This window comes from Notolepis coatsorum, assembly GCF_963971535.1.
Source record: "Notolepis coatsorum genome assembly, chromosome: 7".
Lineage (NCBI taxonomy): Eukaryota > Metazoa > Chordata > Actinopteri > Aulopiformes > Paralepididae > Notolepis > Notolepis coatsorum.
In genome coordinates this window covers 9,722,264-9,744,634 of record NC_140171.1, presented here as the reverse complement: position 1 = coordinate 9,744,634, position 22,371 = coordinate 9,722,264, and the positions used below count along the sequence as shown (strand labels likewise).

Genomic DNA, 22,371 nt, shown 5'->3' with positions numbered 1-22,371 from the left:
ATGAATGAATGAGGAAATGCCTTTGAAGTTTGTCTCCTCCCACCATAGGTGTTCTTGGTACACAGGTAGAGGAGATGGTATACGTTTACATTATTAGAGCCTAGCCCATCTACTTACCAACAAGGCCTTTGTGACCGATCATTCTTCTCTACATCATTCACTACTCAAGTTACTGCTGTTTAAATTCAGGAAATTCAGGATAGAGACTCGGAGAGGGACTCCAGAATGTAGTGTTGACGGTGGGAACTGCAATTTTAAATGTAATCTAATCCTGTTTTTTTGGAATACTGAAGAAAAATTACTGGTGACCCTTTTTCAATGGTGTATTATTGGGCATTTTGTTCAAACCCAGTGTTGACCATAAATCACTGGATGAACAAAAGCCTTGATAACATCAAAGTGAAAGTGTGAGTATAAATGTTTAATAACATCAAACTAAAAGTGAGTATAAATGTTTAATAACAAAGTGAAAGTGTAGTGAGTATTAATGTGTTTAATAACAAAGTGAAAGTGTAGTGAGTATTAATGTGTTTAATAACAAAGTGAAAGTGTAGTGAGTATTAATGTGTTTAATAACAAAGTGAAAGTGTAGTGAGTATTAATGTGTTTAATAACAAAGTGAAAGTGTAGTGAGTATTAATGTGTTTAATAACTAAGTGAAAGTGTAGTGAGTATAAACGTTTAATAACACCAAACTAAAAGTAGTGAGTATAAATGTGTTGGTAACACTTTATAATAACACTCAGTTATAAGACCTTTATAAAGTATTTGTAGATAATGAACTAATCATGAACAAATCATTTATATACATTCGTAAATGATTATTAAATAATGTATAGCTATATTTGTATAACATTTACAAATTAGTTCTACATTATTTATAACTCATTATCAACATTGTTTGTACTTGATTTGTTCATCATTAAATAATGTTGTTTAATGTGTAGTAACACATTTGTAGATGCTTTGAAAAATGGATATGAAAAAACTACTATACTGTACCTCCATTTATTTGTTCATGTTCAACAAATGATTTGTTAAGACATTCATAAAACATCTATAAATCATTTGCAGATGCTATTGTGTGCCCTAATCTGAAGTGAAGCCTATTCATCATTAACACATTTCTAATAGTTAATTATTTGTTTACTTTTTCATCACCTGTTACAAATGTTGTAGACAGCTTTCGGATACACCATTCTTTATCTACAAATACCTTATAAAGGTCTTATAACTGAGTGTTATTATAAAGTGTTACCAATGTGTTTAATAACATGAAAGTGTAGTGTGTAAATATGTTTGAATAACATGAAAGTGTAGTGAGTGTAAATATGTTTTAATAACATCAAAGTGAAAGTGTAGTGAGTGTAAATATGTTTTAATAACATCAAAGTGAAAGTGTAAATATGTTTTTAATAACATCAAAGTGAAAGGTGTAGTGAGTATAAATGTGTTTTAATTGACAGACTCATGGCTCAAGTCTAATGTTCTCCAGACTCTTGGTCCATTACTTACACAAGGTTAGAGAAGGTTGCTCAGCTTCACACACGGCTGAGGTCATTATTCATGTCCACCGCACCGTATTAAAAACCCAACAACACCACCACCACTCTCCATCACATCAGCTCTTTTATCATTGGCTTCAAAATGACATGCAGATGCTGTTTGAAATACAAAGTGCCAAGTCAACAATGATTCTCATGGCTGTAGTGCTTTTTAACCCTTTCACTACCACACTACAGAAGGTTAACCCTTTACTACCACTACAGACGGTCTGTAGCGTGGTAGTAAAGGGTTAACCTCCTGTAGTGTGGTAGTGAAAGGGTTAAAATGGTACACAAGGATCCATGTACAGTACATTCAATATGTTTGCTTACAATTTTTGCACAGAACCTCCAAAACAAAAGGAGAAACAAAAAAAACAAGGTAAAAAGTGTTGGAACACGTGGTTAACTAGATACTTATTTGGGTTCTAATATAGAGGGTTAGCATGCAGAGACTAAACATGGTTCGCTGCATGAAGCTGCCTTATACATCAACACTGTTGTATGTGACTCCCTGCCTGCAAGGCTTTGCGCAGAATGCTTGGGGCACCAGGAAGCAAAGGTTGCTACGAGCTACGAGCTGTTATATGTGCCGATATATGAGAAATATATCACAGAAAATTAGGACTGACCTTCGAATTTCTTTTTGGCATTCGAAGCTTCGGGGCCGAGATTCGATTTTAATTCGAAGCTTCGAGATAAAAAAAATAATATATATATATATAAAATAAAAATAAAAAAAATGTTTGGGACTTGTACAGCACTTTGTTCAACTTTGTCAGTGCTGTAAAGTTTAAACCTTTTTAAATCTTAGACAAACGAAACACTTTGCTTTCATGACATATTGTAAGCCGTCATTTGAGGCTTTATAAAAGCAGCACAAATTAACACAAATCTGTCAGTGCCGAGTCCGACCTCATCTTAAATAACAAACAACATTGCTTGTTGTAGTTAACAAAGAGAGGCAGAGTTGATTTTGCAAAAAAATATATATATATATTTTCCCATTCGAATCCTATCGAACAAAGCTTCGAAGTATTTAAGACAGCCCTACAGAAAATGTCATTTATTACTGGATTGCGTAAACAGGTCACAGTGTAATAGTAACATCATGCTTTCCCAATGTTTCTCCTACTCTTACCACTGACTGCACAGGAATGAGGCGTTTTCTTTCTAAAGTGGTTACCGATGGTTACGGGCGGGCAGCCACGTTGGAAGAAAGATAACTGTACGCAAACACTCTGTGCAAAGCCTCGACCGCTAACGACTTCATCAGAATGTAAATATCTTCGCGGTGGTTATTAGTAAATGCGGAAACTGATTGTACGGCATACAAACATTTTACAAACGGTTCATGTTCAGGCCCCTCGCAGTGGGCGGAAATGCTTCAACGTAACAGTAGTAACGCTGTGGTGTGTAGAAAACCCTCTTGTCCCGACAGCAGCGGCGACTAGTAGGTTATGAATGTTGTTGTAAAATGTACTCTTTCCACGCTTCACTCTAAAACCAATTATTGACGGATAAACGGCTCGGATAATGATCTAAAAACATCTGGTCCAAAAAGCAACTCCTTCCGACATGGGATGAAGCAGGAGTTGATTTATTAGCCTTCTTCTCCAGAAAGGTCTGTCATGTTAAAAAATACTAAAGTGCAAAGAAAGGGTCAATCACAAGTGGGTTTTGTTGCAGCCCGATCTCTAAAATATGTGAATAACCTACTAATCGACCACAGGAAAAAAGGTACATAATGTACACATTGTGTTATAGCCATAAGTCATATATTTACGTATTGTAACATGTGTACGACGTGTTACAAATAAGTACACATTCAAAAGATTTTTTTACGTTTTCAGAAAACTTTTTAAGTTTCCCTGCTGGGGATGGAACCCTAACCCTAACTTTATGTCTTAGCAATAACTAAGATAGTGGTGCGAGTACTCACCCGCGACTGCAATGATTGTTGGTTCAACTCCTGGTTGCAGCGTTTGTTTTGGACTTTTGCCGATACGATACGTAAATATATGACTAATGGCTATAACACAATGTACATTATGTACCTTTTTTCCTGTGGTCGATTAGTTGTTTGTTTAGGTTTTCTGATAAGACCGTGTTGTTTGTTAACACTGGTTCAACAGTCAGACGAAGGACCATATCACTCCGTTCTAAGTTTTCAGAGGAACAGCAAAAAGTTTTCAAACTTTATTATCTAAATAATGACGGTAGAGGTCGAGTACTTTCTTGTGATACGTCACATTCAGACTACCAAGTGATTTGGAATAACTCTTGTAGATGTAACCGATGTAAAATGTCCAAAATACGTCAAAATGGAGTGATACGGTTCTTCAGTGCAAAGGGTTCTTCAGACTCCTCCCCCAGATCCCACAGCAATCTCCCCCCCCCCGCAGGTTCAGTCTCGATGACTTTGCGGACAATGTCTTCCTGCCCTGCTTCAGCCCATCCATCCTCATATGGATCGACCCGTTCTGCTGCTGTCAGCTGCCAGTTCCAACCCTTGACTCAAACAAAAAACACTGGATCCTCGTGGGCTCTGGAGCCAGAACCTGATGAAAAGGGGCCCCTAAAGTAATCTCTGCCACGAGGTCAGATTATGATCAAATCTTGAAGCTTAGGTCCCAACGAGGTCACCCAGCCCATTACTCTAAGACACTGACGTCCGTCTGACTGGGTAGTAGAAGCGTCTCACGCTGTGCTCCGGGATCTGCAGCTGGGAGACGGATAATGGATTTATCGGAATATTCAATGTCTCTGACATCACACTGGGGGCCAAATCAGGACGTTGCAATAGATACGGGACGGAGATATGCGGATTAAAATGTCAACATACAGTATGGCCGGGACGGAGGAACCCAATCTACTCTGGATGACGTCCAAAACGCCACCGGGACGTCATCTCTGACATCTGTCTACCTCGCCGCGTTAGGAGACCAGTGTGTGGGCACAAGTCCATCTTGACCTCCACTAGGTCTCCGGCCGCTCTCCCTTCTCAGTGCTCCTTCAGGTTCTGATGGTGGTGGTTCTGGTCGTGGTTCTGGGAGGCGGGCAGCAGGCGGTTGACCTGGCCGATGCCCTTGGTCACGCCCTCTCTGAAGAGCAGCTTGGCGCCCACGCGGAGGTACTCGGGGTGCTTGATGAAGCGGAAGCAAACCACGGCCCTCTCTCCTGTACGCAGCTCCTCCTGGAGGCAGGGAGGCAGGGAGAGGGGCACAAGGACAGGTCTCAGTAGCAGGAAGACAATATACAATATAATTAACTCAATATAATTATCATAAAAATATGATACAGAATTCGAGTTATTTTCAACCTAGAACCCTTTTTCTCCTCAATGGGTTGAGGTCTCTTCTGCCCCCTTAGCAACTATTTCGTGTTTTTTGCCTATATGTATTTGTGTTTCTGTGTACAACGATGGCTGTGTTGATTATTATGTCATGAAATTGGGTCAGTTTGCTCATTGTCTATACATATCAAACATGTAAAACGATCATCATTAGAATACCCATAAAAAAGAAGTTATATAGCTTAGCTTTGGGGGTAACCTAGTGTTTTTTTTGTGTTCTCATTGACTCCCATGTTAAAACGCGGATTTTTAATCTGCACTCATTCATTCAATTGCCGCTGTAATTATCAAATAAACGCTATTTTCGTAACACCAGGAGCCTGTTGCTCTCCCAGTAAGTCCGTTACCGGATTATGACACACGGTGGCGCAGTTGCACTATGGCTGCACTATGGCTGGTGTAGGCAGTCAAAGCACCGGGCCGTTGTGCTTCCTATTGGTCCAGGCGGTGATGTGAGCAGCTTGTAGCCGTGTGTGAGTGCTCTGGAGGGGGGGGGGGGGGGGGCGCGGGTAGAGAGAAGCGATTGGAAGGACTTCCTTCTCCTCACACACAGCGGCTGAGCTGTGCCGGGGTGGAGCCTGCCTCGCGCGGCTTTGCTCTCACAGAATGAGGAGCAAATAGCGGAAGAGGGCTGGTCCTTCAGCAAACGGCGGTCTGCTCTTCAGAATTTACCGGGGGAAATGTTTACTGTACCCCCGCGGACATAATAAGCAATAAACGGTGCTTACTAACGTTATTAGTTACGCTATTTCTGACCGAATTAGTAATTAATTTGTAAATATGAAGACATATTCTTTTTCACACGGACTCTGTGCATCTTTTCGACGCTGAACTTATGGGTTGAAAACGTGTACAAATATGAACTAAATGCAGATGTCTGCGTTTTTTTTGTCATAAAAGGGATTTAATATCAAACAAACAGGAATATAAGTGGTTCAAATTTGGAAATAGTTGTAATCTTTTACAGATATATTGAGGTTAGGATGTTAGTGCACTTCCTGAAAAGTTTTTTTTTTTAATATTAAAGATTAAGAATTATATGGCCTTGCACTTGATGCAAACATTTCCTGCTTATGATTACAACTCTGCAAAATCGTTAGGGGGGCATAAGGGTTCAATCTAAAACTCCACATGGGCATTGAGCATTGGCAGGGACTGATGGAGCAGATTTTTTAATTTCCCCAAATTTGAGCTATTTATGAGCATTTCTGGCAAGTCAGCATGTACAGTAGCTGTAGTAATACAACAAAAACGTGTTACATTTGTGTTAATATATTTCTCTTTGAAGTTGTACATAAGTGCATATAGCAACCATTGTCTCTTCCAACATGGGAGGCTAAATGGGCATTCTACTGCTCCTGATACTGTATATACCGTCACTTCTCAGATTATTTGACCTCCACCCCCACTGGATTTGTACGTCCAATACATAAATAATTTCTTTTATTAATATTTTCTACTTCTACTTCTACCAACACACACTCCTTAATATATGCGAGTACTTGGGAATGAAATCATCATTCTGAAGATAAAACAGAGACGTGTCTAACAGGCGGGGGCAGGTGGCACGAGGGCAGCGGACCCACCTTGCCGTGCAGACACTCCACGGTGGCCGTCTGCCGCACGTTGCCCACGTGCACTGTGACCTGGGAGCCGCGGCGGAGCGTCTTGGCGTGGAACAGGAGCACGATGGCCGCCTCGAACTCACAGCAGATGGTGGGGTTCATCTTGGGACTCACCATCACCATGCCCTGCACCACCACACACACACACACACACACACACACACACACACACAGGAGGGTTAGTCTGTCTGAGTCACTCTGCCGCCATCTTGAAGAACGAGACCTGAGCCCTATCTCTTTGAATGACGTGACCCCTATCTCTTTGAATGACCTGACCCCTATCTCTTTGAATGACCTGACCCCTATCTCTTTGAATGATCTGAGCCCTATCTCTTTGAATGACCTGACCCCTATCTCTTTGAATGACCTGACCCCTATCTCTTTGAATGACCTGACCCCTATCTCTTTGAATGACCTGACCCCTATCTCTTTAAATGACCTGACCCCTATCTCTTTAAATGACCTGACCCCTATCTCTTTGAATGATCTGACCCCTATCTCTTTGAATGACCTGACCCTATCTCTTTAAATGACCTGACCCCTATCTCTTTGAATGACCTGACCCCTATCTCTTTGAATGACCTGACCCCTATCTCTTTGAATGACCTGACCCCTATCTCTTTGAATGACCTGACCCCTATCCCTTGAATGACCTGACCCCTATCTCTTTGAATGACCTGACCCCTATCTCTTTGAATGACCTGACCCCTATCTCTTTGAATGACCTGACCCCTATCTCTTTGAATGACCTGACCCCTATCTCTTTGAATGACCTGACCCCTATCTCTTTGAATGATCTGACCCCTATCTCTTTGAATGATCTGACCCATATCTCTTTAAATGACCTGACCCCTATCTCTTTAAATGACCTGACCCCCATCTCTTTGAATGACCTGACCCCTATCTCTTTAAATGACCTGACCCCTATCTCTTTGAATGACCTGACCCCTATCTCTTTGAATGACCTGACCCCTATCTCGTTGAATGATGTGACCCCTATCTCTTTGAATGACCTGACCCCTATCTCTTTAAATGACGTGACCCCTATCTCTTTGAATGACCTGACCCCTATCTCTTTAAATGACGTGACCCCTATCTCTTTGAATGACGTGACCCCTATCTCTTTAAATGACCTGACCCCTATCTCTTTGAATGATCTGACCCCTATCTCTTTAAATGACCTGAGCCCTATCTCTTTGAATGACCTGACCCCCATCTCTTTTAATGACCTGACCCCTATCTCGTTGAATGATCTGACCCCTATCTCTTTGAATGGAAAAGCATTCTTTATCTGTCGTACATTTCACAGTTTTTCTTTCCCACTTGAAGTTGCTGGTAAATTGCAGACAACACAGAATGGCTCATTTGGTAAAAATAAGAAAAAAAATGACAGTTTTGTGATATCGACTCCAGCTTCTACACATGCACCACCTGCCACGGTCCACAGTTACCACGGCAACCACTCACTGCGCAATTCCCAGCCTTTCAGCAGAGATTTAAAACGGACATTTAACCTCAAGATTAATAAGTAGATTATAGTTTTACTCAACATAAAATCACATGACATTTAATTGTTCTCTCTGAATATGCCTTTTTTGTAGCAAGTAGTTTATTTGTTGCTGCCATCTTTAGTGTTATGGATTTCTCCATTCCAAACCGCCACAGTGATCTTTCTCCTCATTATAATAAGCTGTGTCTCAATTCAGGGGCCGTATCCTTCGAAGGCTACAACGCCTGAACAGCTATAGACCGTTTCTTGTACAATGACATTTATTTTAGTTAAGAAAATGGCACTAGTGAGCTCTCATCTTCTTCAATACCAAGAGAGCCACGTGACGTGTAACATGCCAAGAATGAGAAAAGTCTTTTAATTTTTTTTGTCAGAGATGTAAGCCTTGGGCCTCTACACAGAACACTTCGTGCCTGTTTGTGTTGCTTTACATTTTCGTAATTTTTTATATTCGTATTTCAATGTCAATCTTTTAATTTCAATGTCTATTGTCGTTTGTCGATTGTGTAAAAAGGGAAAATACCAATACAAATCTATAATATATATATAAAAAAAGTGGCATGGATTTGACTGTTGAATGACCTCTGACCTTTCGGAGTAGCGAGCGGTCGAAGTTGCCCAGGGCCAGTGTCGCGGCCTGGCCGGCTTTCAGCACCCGGCAGGCGGAGCGGTTCCTCTGGATGCTGCCCACCTTCAGTCTCAGGAAGCGGCCCTCGTCTGTGGGGCCCACCACCAGCCTCTCTCCCTCCCGACAGACCCCGCTGGCAGGGAGAACCAGGGAGACATGTTATGTTACAGACCCCCCCTGACCAGGGAGAACCAAGCAGACATGTTATGATACAGACCCCGCTGACCAGGGAGAACCAAGCAGACATGTTATGATACAGACCCCGCTGACCAGGGAGAACCAAGCAGACATGTTATGATACAGACCCCCCTGACCAGGGAGAACCAAGCAGACATGTTGTGATACAGACCCCGCTGACCAGGGAGAACCAAGCAGACATGTTATGATACAGACCCCACTGACCAGGGAGAACCAAGCAGACATGTTATGATACAGACCCCCGCTGACCAGGGAGAACCAAGCAGACATGTTGTGTTACAGACCCCCCCTGACCAGGGAGAACCAAGCAGACATGTTGTGTTACAGACCCCCCGCTGGCCAGGGAGAACCAGGCAGACATGTTATGATACAGACCCCCCGCTGACCAGGGAGAACCAAGCAGACATGTTGTGTTACAGACCCCCCGCTGGCCAGGGAGAACCAGGCAGACATGTTATGATACAGACCCCCCGCTGACCAGGGAGAACCAAGCAGACATGTTGTGTTACAGACCCCCCCGACCAGGGAGAACCAGGCAGACATGTTATGATACAGACCCCCCCTGACCAGGGAGAACCAGGCAGACATGTTATGATACAGACCCCCCCGACCAGGGAGAACCAGGCAGACATGTTGTGATACAGACCCCCGCTGACCAGGGAGAACCAAGCAGACATGTTGTGTTACAGACCCCCCCTGACCAGGGAGAACCAGGCAGACATGTTGTGATACAGACCCCCGCTGGCCAGGGAGAACCAGGCAGACATGTTGTGTTACAGACCCGCTGACCAGGGAGAACCAAGCAGACATGTTTAATATAGACCCCGCTGACCAGGGAGAACCAAGCAGACATGTTATGATACAGACCCCCCCTGACCAGGGAGAACCAGGCAGACATGTTATGATACAGACCCCCCCTGACCAGGGAGAACCAGGCAGACATGTTATGATACAGACCCCCACTGACCAGGGAGAACCAGGCAGACATGTTATGATACAGACCCCCCTGACCAGGGAGAACCAGGCAGACATGTTATGATACAGACCCCCCCTGACCAGGGAGAACCAGGCAGACATGTTATGATACAGACCCCCACTGACCAGGGAGAACCAGGCAGACATGTTATGATACAGACCCCCCTGACCAGGGAGAACCAAGCAGACATGTTATGATACAGACCCCCCTGACCAGGGAGAACCAAGCAGACATGTTTATGATACAGACCCCCCGCTGACCAGGGAGAACCAAGCAGACATGTTATGATACAGACCCCCGCTGACCAGGGAGAACCAGGCAGACATGTTGTGATACAGACCCCCGCTGGCCAGGGAGAACCAGGCAGACATGTTGTGATACAGACCCCCGCTGGCCAGGGAGAACCAGGCAGACATGTTGTGATACAGACCCCGCTGACCAGGGAGAACCAGGCAGACATGTTGTGTTACAGACCCCCCCTGACCAGGGAGAACCAGGCAGACATGTTGTGTTACAGACCCCCCCTGACCAGGGAGAACCAGGCAGACATGTTGTGTTACAGACCCCGCTGACCAGGGAGAACCAGGCAGACATGTTGTGTTACAGACCCCCCCTGACCAGGGAGAACCAAGCAGACATGTTGTGTTACAGACCCCCCCTGACCAGGGAGAACCAGGCAGACATGTTGTGTTACAGACCCCCCCTGACCAGGGAGAACCAAGCAGACATGTTGTGATACAGACCCCGCTGACCAGGGAGAACCAGGCAGACATGTTGTGTTACAGACCCCCCCTGACCAGGGAGAACCAAGCAGACATGTTGTGATACAGACCCCGCTGACCAGGGAGAACCAAGCAGACATGTTGTGATACAGACCCCACTGACCAGGGAGAACCAAGCAGACATGTTGTGATACAGACCCCCCTGACCAGGGAGAACCAAGCAGACATGTTAATGTTGTACAGTAAATGACCAAGTATGGTCTTGTCAATATTCCAATGTACAGTTTTGCTTGTACAGTTGTACAGTGTACCCCACCCACCCCTCCTACCCCCCCCCCCCCCCCCCCCCCAACCACCCAACCACCTCCAATGTACAGTTTCTACGTCAAATGTATATACTCTCTTTTCTGGACTCTTTTCATATAACAAACAGTACTGTATTTGTAAATCTGGTATGTCATAAATGTATAGATGTAGCAGTACTGTCTATCTGTATGTCATGTATGTCATATATGTTATGATGAATTGAAAATGGGGGACCCTGATGTAAACAAGACGAAAGTCTTTCTCTGGTCTGCATCCCCTTAACAATTGTATGTATTGAGCTGTACTGTACTGTACCCATTCTGCAATCTGTTAATAAACTTTTCAATCAATCAATAAATCAATGTTACACCTGCACTATGGAACTTTCACTTTCAACTGTTAAGCCCTATAGCTATATTTTCAGAGAATTCGCCTAAAAGTACATACCCAAGTACGTGGAAGATTACTGCACTTTTACAAGGTCCATTAGCATGTTATCGGTATCTAGGGACATCTATGGACCTCGGGGAATGTATTCCCAGTGTCCGAAATATTGTGTCCATTACTATGCTTGAGTAAATTGTAATGAACCAAAGGAGAATATAAATTATTATTATATATATATATCTTTTTTATCTTTGACGGCGAATAACACCATGCTAACATTGACCATTGAGCTCATTCAGCACCTTCTTGAGATCAAGTGTGCAAAAAAATTTAAGCAAATTAACAGAGGGCAGATGATTTACAGGGGTTTTGTAGATACAGTACTGAACTTTGCCATCCGGACACAAGCAATATGAAATATGAATATAGAATATCAGGGCAGCGTGAGCCTCCCACGCGTTACTCCTCGCCACTGAGAGATCGAGCTGCGCAGGTGAAAAGATGCGACTGCTGTTACCTCAAGTACCGGAGGGGACTTGTGCTATGTATGACTTAGTCCACATTGCAGCCGGCTTGTGGGAGGCAAGAAACAGCGTTCGTGACAGGGGAGGGTTGAATTGGATGATACGAAATTGGGATGGGAGAAAAATATAGAAAATGGGAGAAAAAGTGGACCAAAAAAAAAAGAATATCAGGCATATAAATGACCTTATTATGGCCAAGTCATACATCTATGGATCGGGCCAAATATCCTCTTTCAAATGGCAGTTAAATCTGGATTTAGTACCACCAGGCGCCTGATACAGGGCAGCAAATACTGTGAATGAAATCTACTGTAAGTACAGTTACTTTTGTATAATGTCCATAGATCCGATTTTTTTTTACCAGATTGAGACACGTTTCTTTTCTAGACGTTCACAGTAAGGTACATAAACAATATACGTGGTATTTTATGGCAATAATGTTGAGGTTTTGTTCGACCCGTGAGATATAAACACGACAAACGAAAATCAATATTTCTAAGACAAAAATGGTTGGACTTCCGTTGTCTGCGGCTGGTGTGAGCTGGGTAGTGTAGTTTTATGAAATTTAGACGTCCATCAAAAGCGCTGGGTCTCCTCTTTCTTAGGACTACAACGATTTCATGGCGGCTTGCTGTCCTCGTGTCTAAATCCTCAGATTTCCAATGCAATGTGCGGAGAACTCTAAACCTACTGACGGAGCTATAACCTGGTTATAACTCTATATAACCTGGTTATAACTCTATATAACCTGGTTATAACTCTATATAACCTGATTATAACTCTATATAACCTGGTTATAACTCTATATAACCTGGTTATAACTCTATATAACGGGGTTATAACTCTATAAACCTACTGACCAAGCTATAACATGACTATATAACCTGGATATAACTCTATATGACCTGGTTATAACTCTATACTATTTTACTCTGTATTGTATATATGTACCGGTACGTTGACTTTACTTACTTTTTTTATTTTTATTTTTATTACTTTATTTTTTACTGTATGCAGCACTCTCAGGGGCTCATACAGAAACAAGCATTTCATTATAAAGTATTCTGTATTTTGTTGTGACAAATAATAAACAAACTTGATCTTAAACTATAGACTGACCTGTACAGAGTTCCTCCCACCACTGTCCCCACATCTGGTACAGAATAAATCTCATCCACCTGAACACAGAACCACAAAGAAGAAACACATTATTCAAATGCACTAAAGTTTTAGAACACTGTTTGTTCATGCAATTCCCAAAACTGACATGAAGACGTATTCACTTCCACACTTTCCAGAGCTGTGTGTGTGTGTGTGTGTGTGTGTGTGTGTGTGTGTGTGTGTGTGTGTGTGTGTGTGTGTGTGTGTGTGTGTGTGTGTGTGTGTGTGTGTGTGTGTGTGTGTGTGTGTGTATGTATGTATGTAACTGTGTGTTTATTAATGTCTACTAGGGAAGCACCAGTAACAGTACTGGTATTGAGTGTCAGGCTGACACCAGGCTAGAACAGGGTATCAGTATCGGAGAACTTCCCCAGCACTAAAACCACACACCACGAGCCGGGCGGAACACATCAGAATTCAGAGTAAAGTTACTCGATTATGATTTTCTGCATCTTTGGCACATAAAAACATGTGCAATGTCTCTAATGGAGAAACATGGATCTATTTTATATAGTGCGTACTAGTAAAAGCGATGGATTTGATTGGTCCTCTGCATCAGTCAATATCTTAACACAATGGCACCCGACCACGGAGATCTCCGTGTTTCGATTCCACCCGTTGTGGACAGAAGCACGGATATATCCGTGGCAAGTTGTTATTGCTTTTATTCCATTTTAATAACCTATTCAAGGTCGCCGAGGTGCACTGCAGATGTACCCTACTCTTTGAATTCGAGAAAGTGCAATACCGGCCAGATCCGCTTAGGGGCGCTATCGCCCTAAACTGAGCTGAGCTGTGGCTGAACGGAGCACTTTTTTTTTTACTTTCAATGGAGTTTTCAGTTAGCTGGATTCTGGATGTGCAGCATATAGCTTGGATTACGTTTTGGATTGCGGATTTCACTATGCAATAAGGGGATTTATCATCAGCCGATCTACCAGATGGCGATCGATAACGGGGAAATGCTCGGGGGGATCCAACCGGCTCATGGTAAGATATTTTTCACGTAAATTACAGCCCGATCGAGCCTTGTTATGATACGATACGATCGGCCTATGTGGCTACTTAGACGAACACGGTTATTGGTAATCAATAATAAGAAACAACGTCCCCCGCCCCCCCCCCCCCCTTTCATGCATACATGCTTGAGGATCGTGCCGATCATATGCAGTTTGAGTTTTAACTGTAGCATCTGTATAACGGAAATGCCATTGGATATAACGTTAGTAACTATTAGCCCTTTATCTAGCCTTCCAGGAAATATACTAGACCAAATGCCGTATAACGCTTATATTCACGGCGCTATAAAATGAGAACGTATTGATGAAAAAATTATTTCTTTAAGCCATTTTGAAGGGACGGTTTATGGTCCCAATTGACAATGAGAATGGACAGATAGCAATACTATAAAGTATAGATTTAGCTCTACAAACAGCCCCACGTCTGTTTACATTTGCCGGTCCTCTAGAGATTTATTAGACGCATCCCAATGGCCCCGAATCTGTTAAAGGGGAGGGACATGATGTGTAAAATGGGTAATGAAGGGGGAACAGCTTCCGTGTTTTCCAGGATCACTGAGTACTTAACGTGCTGCCCAGTGTGTAAAGGCGTGTACTCCTGGGTGTGGGGCAGCCAGGCAGGGGAGGAAGATAATGAATAATAGATGTGTTGCTACACCCACATCACATAGCAATACAACACAAGGGAAGAAAGAGGTGCTGCTGGGAGATACATACTTTTTATTTGATTTAGACTCAAGGAAGTTGTTTACAATTGTTGAAATGTAATTTAGGTTTGGAGTCAGAATCAGAATAGAGTCTAAATCAGTATCAGCAGGTAAAAAGCCTCCCTAAAGCCTCCCTGAAGCCTCCCTGAATATGTGTGATTGTGTCTGTCATGTCTATGTGTGATTGTGTGTGTTTATGTCTGTCATGTCTATGTGTAATTGTGTGTGTTTATGTCTGTTACGTCTATGTGTAATTGTGTGTGTTTATGTCTGTTACGTCTATGTGTGATTGTGTGTGTTTTAGGGCTGACCCTTATAAGTCGATTAGTCGACTAATCGGTCGAAAGGAGCCGTAGTCGATTGGCCAACCTCTTAGTCGAATATAATTATAAAAAAAAAAAAAAAAAAAAAAAAACGTATAATATTAAAAAATTAAAAATATTTATCATTCTTTCCAAAAGAAAAGAGGCCTAGAAGCGTGGCTAACGCTAATGGCACGCATACCAGAGGCTAACTGCCTACTAAAACAGGCACAGAGGCACTGAAAGAGGATTTCACCCGTCTAATGAACACACTAGACTAGACAAATATCAAGATGTATCCATCAGTGGACCAATTGCATGCTTTTGCAGAGGACAAGAAGCCTTCAGTCGACTCCTTCACCCCCCACAGCCCAAATGGAATGATAAAAAATAATAATAATAATAATATTAAAAATGTAAAAATAATAATAAAAAAAAATGTGTCGACCAATAGTCGACTAACGGCAAATTTTGGCCAATCATAGTCGACCATCCAAATCCTTAGTCGGGGACAGCCCTAGTGTGTTTGTGTCTGTTATGTCTACGTGAGTGTGTGTATTTGTGTCTGTGTGTGTTTAAGCCTGTTACGTCTATGTGTGAATGTGTGTGTTTAAGCCTGTTATGTCTATGTGTGAGTGTGTGTGTGTGTTTAAGCCTGTTGTGTCTATGTGTGTGTGTGTGTGTGTGTGTGTGTGTGTGCGTGTGTGTGTGTGTGTGTGTACCTGGAACTCTGTGAGCTGCTGCATGAGCTCCTCCTGCTCCTTGAGGTTGCTGAGCGGAGGCAGGATGTTGAAGAAGACCTTCAGGAGGTCCAGACTCTCCCCACTCACACTGGACAAGGTGAAGATGGGAGTGATGCTGCACACACACACACACACACACACACACACACACACACACACACACACACACACACACACACACACACACACACACACACACACAGACACACAGACACACACACACACACACACACCACACACACACACACACGCACACGCACACACACAGACACACACACATAGACACACACGCGCGCACACACACACACACACACACACACACACACACACACACACACACACACACGCACACACACACGCACACACACGATACTCGGGTCAGTTTGCAGGAGCACAAGAATGGCCATAATATCTACATCACATTACAGAAAATCAAAGTCAAAAGAAATCTGCCAATGGAGTGAACACTGTTTTTATTTTTTTTTATTTTTGCATTTTGTACATTTTAGTTTTGTATCTGGTATATTTTGTATCGTGTGTTTGGTCTTTACTCTTTATGATAAATGTTTTTACTGTATGAAGCACAATCTCAGGAGGCTCATACAGAACCTATAATGCACATGTACCTTACATATGACAAATATAAAACAAAACTTGAATTTGAATTTGGGGACTTGTTTTTTAACCCTTTCACTACCACACTACAGAAGGTTAACCCTTTCACTACCACAGACGGTAGGGTTACCCTTCTGTAGTGTGGTAGTGAAAGGGTTAACCCTTTGTCGTGCGGCAGTGAAAGGGTTAAAACCGTCTGTATCGTCGCAGTGAAAGGGTTTTAACCCCTTTGGTAGTGTGGTAGTAGTGAAAGGGTTCATCATTTCCCAAGACCCCACACGTGTGGGGGTCCCCCCGCCCCCCCCCCCCCCCCCCCCCCCCCACACTTTGGAACAGCGCCCCCACCTGGAGCACTGGGCGAACTGCTGCGCGGCGGTGACGGCGTCGTCGGGGCTGGACACCACCAGGGGCACCTTGTTGCAGCCCGGCTGCTTCAGGATGCGCTCCAGCTGGCGCACTGTGCGCTCCACCGTGCCCCGGGCGCACAGGTCCACCTTGCTGACCGCGATGAAGATGGGCACCTTCAGCGCCATGGCCAGGCCCAGGTGTTCCCGCGTGGTGCCCGCTGTGGACGGGGGGGGAGACAGAGCAAATGTGGTCGTTTGTTGAATAAGCTGGCGTTAACCTTTTCACTGCCACACGACAGGTTAACCCTTTACTATCACACAACCGGCTGTCGTGTGGCAGTGAAAGGGTTAACCGTTTGGTAGTGCGGCGGTGAAAGGGTTAAGATAGATAGATGGATAGATACCAACCCTGTCATCAAATCAAATCAAATGTATTTGTAAGGCCCGACAACACACGTTAATGTCTCCATGGGCCGGACACGTCTTCTTTAAACAAGTCGAGAAGAAACATCACAATAAATCAAGAACAAAACAAGAACACACAGGCAATGTGGAGGAGAGAAACCTAGAAGGGCCATTCAAGGGGGGAGGATGCGACCCTCTCTGCGCCGCCCCTTTGCCTCAAATAGATCCACTATCAGCTCTATCTTTAATCTTTCAAAATGTTCAGTTGCTATCGCATGCACTTACTCACACATGTGAGTGCATGCTTTACCAACTGCTCGCCTATTTTACTGCAACACTAATATCACCGACATCTAAGAAGGGAGATCCCCCTCTTGAATGGCCCTTCTAAGGTTTCTCTCCTCCACATTTCCTGTGGTTCCTATTGCTAGGTTTTAGTGAGTTTTTCCTTACCTTCGCGTGGGGTATGTCTGGGAGTGTTGCATTTATTTTGGACTTTATGGTGTTTTGTTCTTGACCTATTGTGATGTTTCTTCTTGACTTGTTTAAAGAAGACGTGTCCGGCCCATGGGGACATTAACGTGTGTTGTCGGGCCTTACAAATAAATTTGATTTGATTTGAAATTTGATCTCCCTTCTTAGATGTCGGTGATAGTAGTGTTGCAGTAAAACAGGCGAAACAGTTGGTAAGCATGCACTCATATGCGTAATGAAACACAGATAAGTGCATGCCCCTCTCACTACCATATTGCTTGTTGTATGTATATTTATAATAATAATAATAATTCATTTATTTTGTATAGAGCTTTTCAAAGACCCAAAGTCGCTGACAATAGGCAAAAAAGAAACAAAGAAAACAAAGAAACATAGAACCACAGGGAAACGGAGGACAATAAGAATACACAGGAACATAAAACCATGAGTAATGGATAACAAATACGGGAGTGAGTAGGGGAGACAGTCGGGAAGAGAGTAAGGGAAAACCAAGGGGGGTGGGGGGGGGGGCAGGAGAGGAGAGAACGTAGGGCAGGGGAAAAGGTGGTGAGTTGGAGGAGGGTGGTTATGGGTAAGGAAGGTTGAATGCTTGGGAGAACAGGTAGGTTTTGAAGGTGGAGAGTGAGGGAGAGTCTCTGATGGTCTGAGGGAGGGAGTTCCAGAGTCGGGGTGCAGCCCGTGAGAATATTATATTGTAATAACATATATGTATGTCGGAAATGTTTAATCTTGAATTCCTTTTCAAGAGGCGTTGTCTCTTGCCAGGCCATCATTGTAAATAAGAATTTGTTCTTAATTGATTTACCTGGTTAAATAAAGGTAAAATAAATAAATAAATGTATTCATCCCCTAGGGGAAATGCAGGGTGTCTCATAGCTCACAAAATAGACAAATACAGACAATGACAGTTTCACCAACTATGTCCGCATCATGAATTAAAAAAAGGAAGCACATGATAAAAATTCAAGTACATCAGATCTACCAGTAATAATAATAAAAACGTGATAAATAAAACAGGTGTATAAAACGGTGTATAAAACAGGTGTATAAAACAGGTGTATAAAACAGGTGTATAAAACAGGTGTATAAAAAAAACTGTGTATAAAACGGGTGTATAAAAACGGGTGTATAAAAACAGGTGTATAAAAACATGTGTGGGGAACAGGAAACAAACAACCAACAACCAACAGCCACAGGTCAAAGCCCCCCCCTAGACTGAGTTGTTGAACAGTCTCATGGCTGTGGGGACAAAGGACCTCCTGTGCCGCTCAGTCCGCGAGGACTGCTGACCTCTAGTGGTGGAGTGAGGTATGAGGATGGAGATTTTGAGCGTGTGCGGTTCGACCGTGTCCTTCTAACCAATGACCTTGTAATCTCCTCTCATCCCCCTGTGATGCCGTCTTGATTCTGTGGCTTTTCTACGCTTAGAGGGAAATGACAAGTGGCTTCCTTGACACGCTGTAAATGTATTATCTGCTCAGCTTAACGGTAGACGTGTCTGAAAGGTACAAGGTATTAAAATCACTATCTCTCAGACAGTTCCCATGAGAACTAGGGGAGCGGCAGTGGATCAGGAGGTAGAGTGGTCGTCTGTTAATCTGAAGATTTCCGGTTAGATTCCAGCTCCTCCTGGCAGTGTGTTGAAGTGTCCTTGAGCAAGACACTTAACCCCCTAACTGCTCCCGATGAGCAGGTTGACACCTTGCATCGGTGTGAGTGAATGGGTGAATGAGAGGCATATGTTGTAAAGCGCTTGGGTTTTCGATGCCTTTATAGACCCTTTTTATAGACACTCAACGTCATCTCGTAGGCAGACCGCCATCTCCACACAGTGTCTGGGGGGACTCTAAGGACACTCAGGGGACAAGGCAACCGTCACCGAACACAGGGACACGTCGTCAAGATCAAGACATCACATGGTTTCATCAAGACTGTCCCTGGAGACTTCTGTGAAGCCAAATTGCGTGCGTGTCCCAAAATGTCATTAATAATAATAATAATTCATTTAATTTATATAGCGCTTCTCAATAACCCGAAGTCGCTGACAGTAGTCGGGAGCAGGAGTACAAACAAAGGAACGAAAGCAAAGAAACAAAAACAAAAACAACAAAGAAACAAAAACAAAAGGAACATGAGACCATGGGGGGAACAGGGGAGACAGCCTGATAGCACAAAAAAAAAAGACTGGAGACAGACATTAATCAGGTTGGAGGGGAGGGGGGGTTTTAGGGGTGGGGGGGGGTTGAAGGCAAGGGAGAACAGGTGGGTTTTGAGGCGAGCTTTGAAGGTGGAGAGTGTAGGGGAGTCTCTGATGGACTGGGGGAGGGAGTTCCAGAGTCGGGGTGCAAAAAGGTAAACCGGTAAGAAGAAATTCATGGCACCTCACCTATTCCTGTGTTGGCGCTGACCACCAGCATAGCAAAGTCTGGGCAGTAGCTGGTGAGGCCAAAGATGGTGGTCTTCAGGTACTTGTGGTGTCCGGCCAGGTCGATGAAGGTGATCATCTTGGACGAACTCTCGCAGATCTCCTCCGCTGTCCGCGAGTCGCTGTAATTCACCACCTTCACAAACAGATACTCACTCACTGACTGTAATTCACCACCTTCACAAACAGATACTCAGTGACTGTACTGTAATCCACCACCTTCACAAGCAGATAGACTCACTCACTGTAATTCACCACCTTCACAAGCAGATAGACTCACTGACTGTAATCCACCACCTTCACAAGCAGATAGACTCAGTCACTGTAATTCACCACCTTCACAAGCAGATACTCACTGACTGTAATCCACCACCTTCACAAGCAGATATACTCAGTCACTGACTGTAATCCACCACCTTCACAAGCAGATAGACTCAGTCGCTCTAATTCACCACCTTCACAAGCAGATAGACTCAGTCACTGTAATCCACCACCTTCACAAGCAGATAGACTCAGTGACTGTAATCCACCACCTTCACAAGCAGATAGACTCACTGACTGTAATCCACCACCTTCACAAACAGATAGACTCAGTGACTGTAATTCACCACCTTCACAAGCAGATAGACTCAGTGACTGTAATCCACCACCTTCACAAGCAGATAGACTCGGTGACTGTAATTCACCACCTTCACAAGCAGATAGACTCAGTGACTGTAATCCACCACCTTCACAAGCAGATAGACTCACTGACTGACTGTAATCCACCACCTTCACAAGCAGATAGACTCACTGACTGACTGTAATCCACCACCTTCACAAGCAGATAGACTCACTCACTGTAATCCACCACCTTCACAAACAGATAGACTCACTCACTGTAATCCACCACCTCCACAAGCAGATAGACTCACTCACTGTAATCCACCACCTTCACAAACAGATAGACTCACTCACTGTAATCCACCACCTTCACAAGCAGATAGACTCAGTAAACACTCCATGTGAGCCCTTTCATTTGACTGTCTATTCTAATGGAGTGGCTCCAGACAGATGTTTAACCCTCCAGTCTTAAAGGCAGAATATGTGATTTGTGGGGAAACAGCTGCTTTAACGGTACCTTTCTGCACCAGCTTTTACAACGGGTCTGCTTGATTCATGGGGTGCCACCATTTACAATACTAATGACTATTGTCAACGCTGGCTCCCTGGCACAGCTAAATCAAGCGGACCCAGTCTTAATATTATTAGCTGCAGCTGTGTTTACCCTGCGGTGATAATGTGACAGGTCCATATTCTAGCAATGTGACCGTAGCACAAGGTGAATATAGCTAATAATGTAGTTACATTTGTTGTGCAAAGAGAACCGTAACAACAGGAGCAGAGGTGCGATCTTTTGAGTTCAGAGGAGGAGTTAGAAGTGTTTAGAGGAGGAGTTAGAAGGGTTTAGAGGAGGAGTTAGAAGAGTTTAGAGGAGGAGTTAGAAGAGTTTAGAGGAGGAGTTAGAAGTGTTTAGAGGAGGAGTTAGAAGGGTTTAGAGGAGGAGTTAGAAGAGTTTAGAGGAGGAGTTAGAAGAGTTTAGAGGAGGAGTTAGAAGAGTTTAGAGGAGGAGTTAGAATGGTTTAGAGGAGGAGTTAGAAGTGTTTAGAGGAGAAGTTAGAAGAGTTTAGAGGAGGAGTTAGAATAGTTTAGAGGAGGAGTTAGAAGTGTTTAGAGGAGGAGTTAGAAGGGTTTAGAGGAGGAGTTAGAATAGTTTAGAGGAGGAGTTAGAAGTGTTTAGAGGAGAAGTTAGAAGAGTTTAGAGGAGGAGTTAGAATGGTTTAGAGGAGGAGTTAGAAGTGTTTAGAGGAGGAGTTAGAAGGGTTTAGAGGAGGAGTTAGAATAGTTTAGAGGAGGAGTTAGAAGAGTTTAGAGGAGAAGTTAGAAGAGTTTAGAGGAGGAGTTAGAATGGTTTAGAGGAGGAGTTAGAAGAGTTTAGAGGAGGAGTTAGAAGGGTTTAGAGGAGGAGTTAGAAGAGTTTAGAGGAAGAGTTAGAAGAGTTTAGAGGAGGAGGCACAAAACTCTTTTCAAGTCTCGTTGACATTTCAGCCATGGAGACCTTCAACAGGGGTCAGATGTCCTCTGATGGAAGTCTCTCTTTACAAACTTGTGAAGCAGATTCATACGTACTGAATTAAAGCGATGGATGCCGTTGGTACCTGCGTGACCAATAAAGACTTCTTCTGGTAATAATCAAAATGACCGGACCTCCCAGAGTGACTAATATAGTTCAAACAGGCCTCTTGACTCCAAATGATGGAGTCACAGACTATATCTATATCTGTACATATCCCTTACCTACTCTTACTAGTTACGCTGCTGGCCAGTACGACTACTA

The 22,371-nt window shown here is 43.5% G+C and overlaps 1 protein-coding gene across 1 annotated transcript in view; it reads right to left on the bottom strand.

Moving 5' to 3' along the window:
* Positions 1–4,232: 4,232 nt before the first annotated feature.
* Positions 4,233–22,371, bottom strand: part of gtpbp2b (GTP binding protein 2b) — a 44,237-nt gene continuing 26,098 nt past the window's right edge. Inside the window, exons 6-12 of the mRNA XM_084318579.1 lie at positions 19,956–20,130; positions 16,668–16,887; positions 15,687–15,822; positions 12,895–12,953; positions 8,624–8,795; positions 6,486–6,650; positions 4,233–4,740 (exon numbers count right to left, since the gene is read on the bottom strand). Coding sequence (XP_084174705.1) covers positions 4,549–4,740; positions 6,486–6,650; positions 8,624–8,795; positions 12,895–12,953; positions 15,687–15,822; positions 16,668–16,887; positions 19,956–20,130 — 1,119 coding nt within the window. The 3' untranslated portion in view covers positions 4,233–4,548. The remainder of the gene's footprint in view (positions 4,741–6,485; positions 6,651–8,623; positions 8,796–12,894; positions 12,954–15,686; positions 15,823–16,667; positions 16,888–19,955; positions 20,131–22,371) is intronic.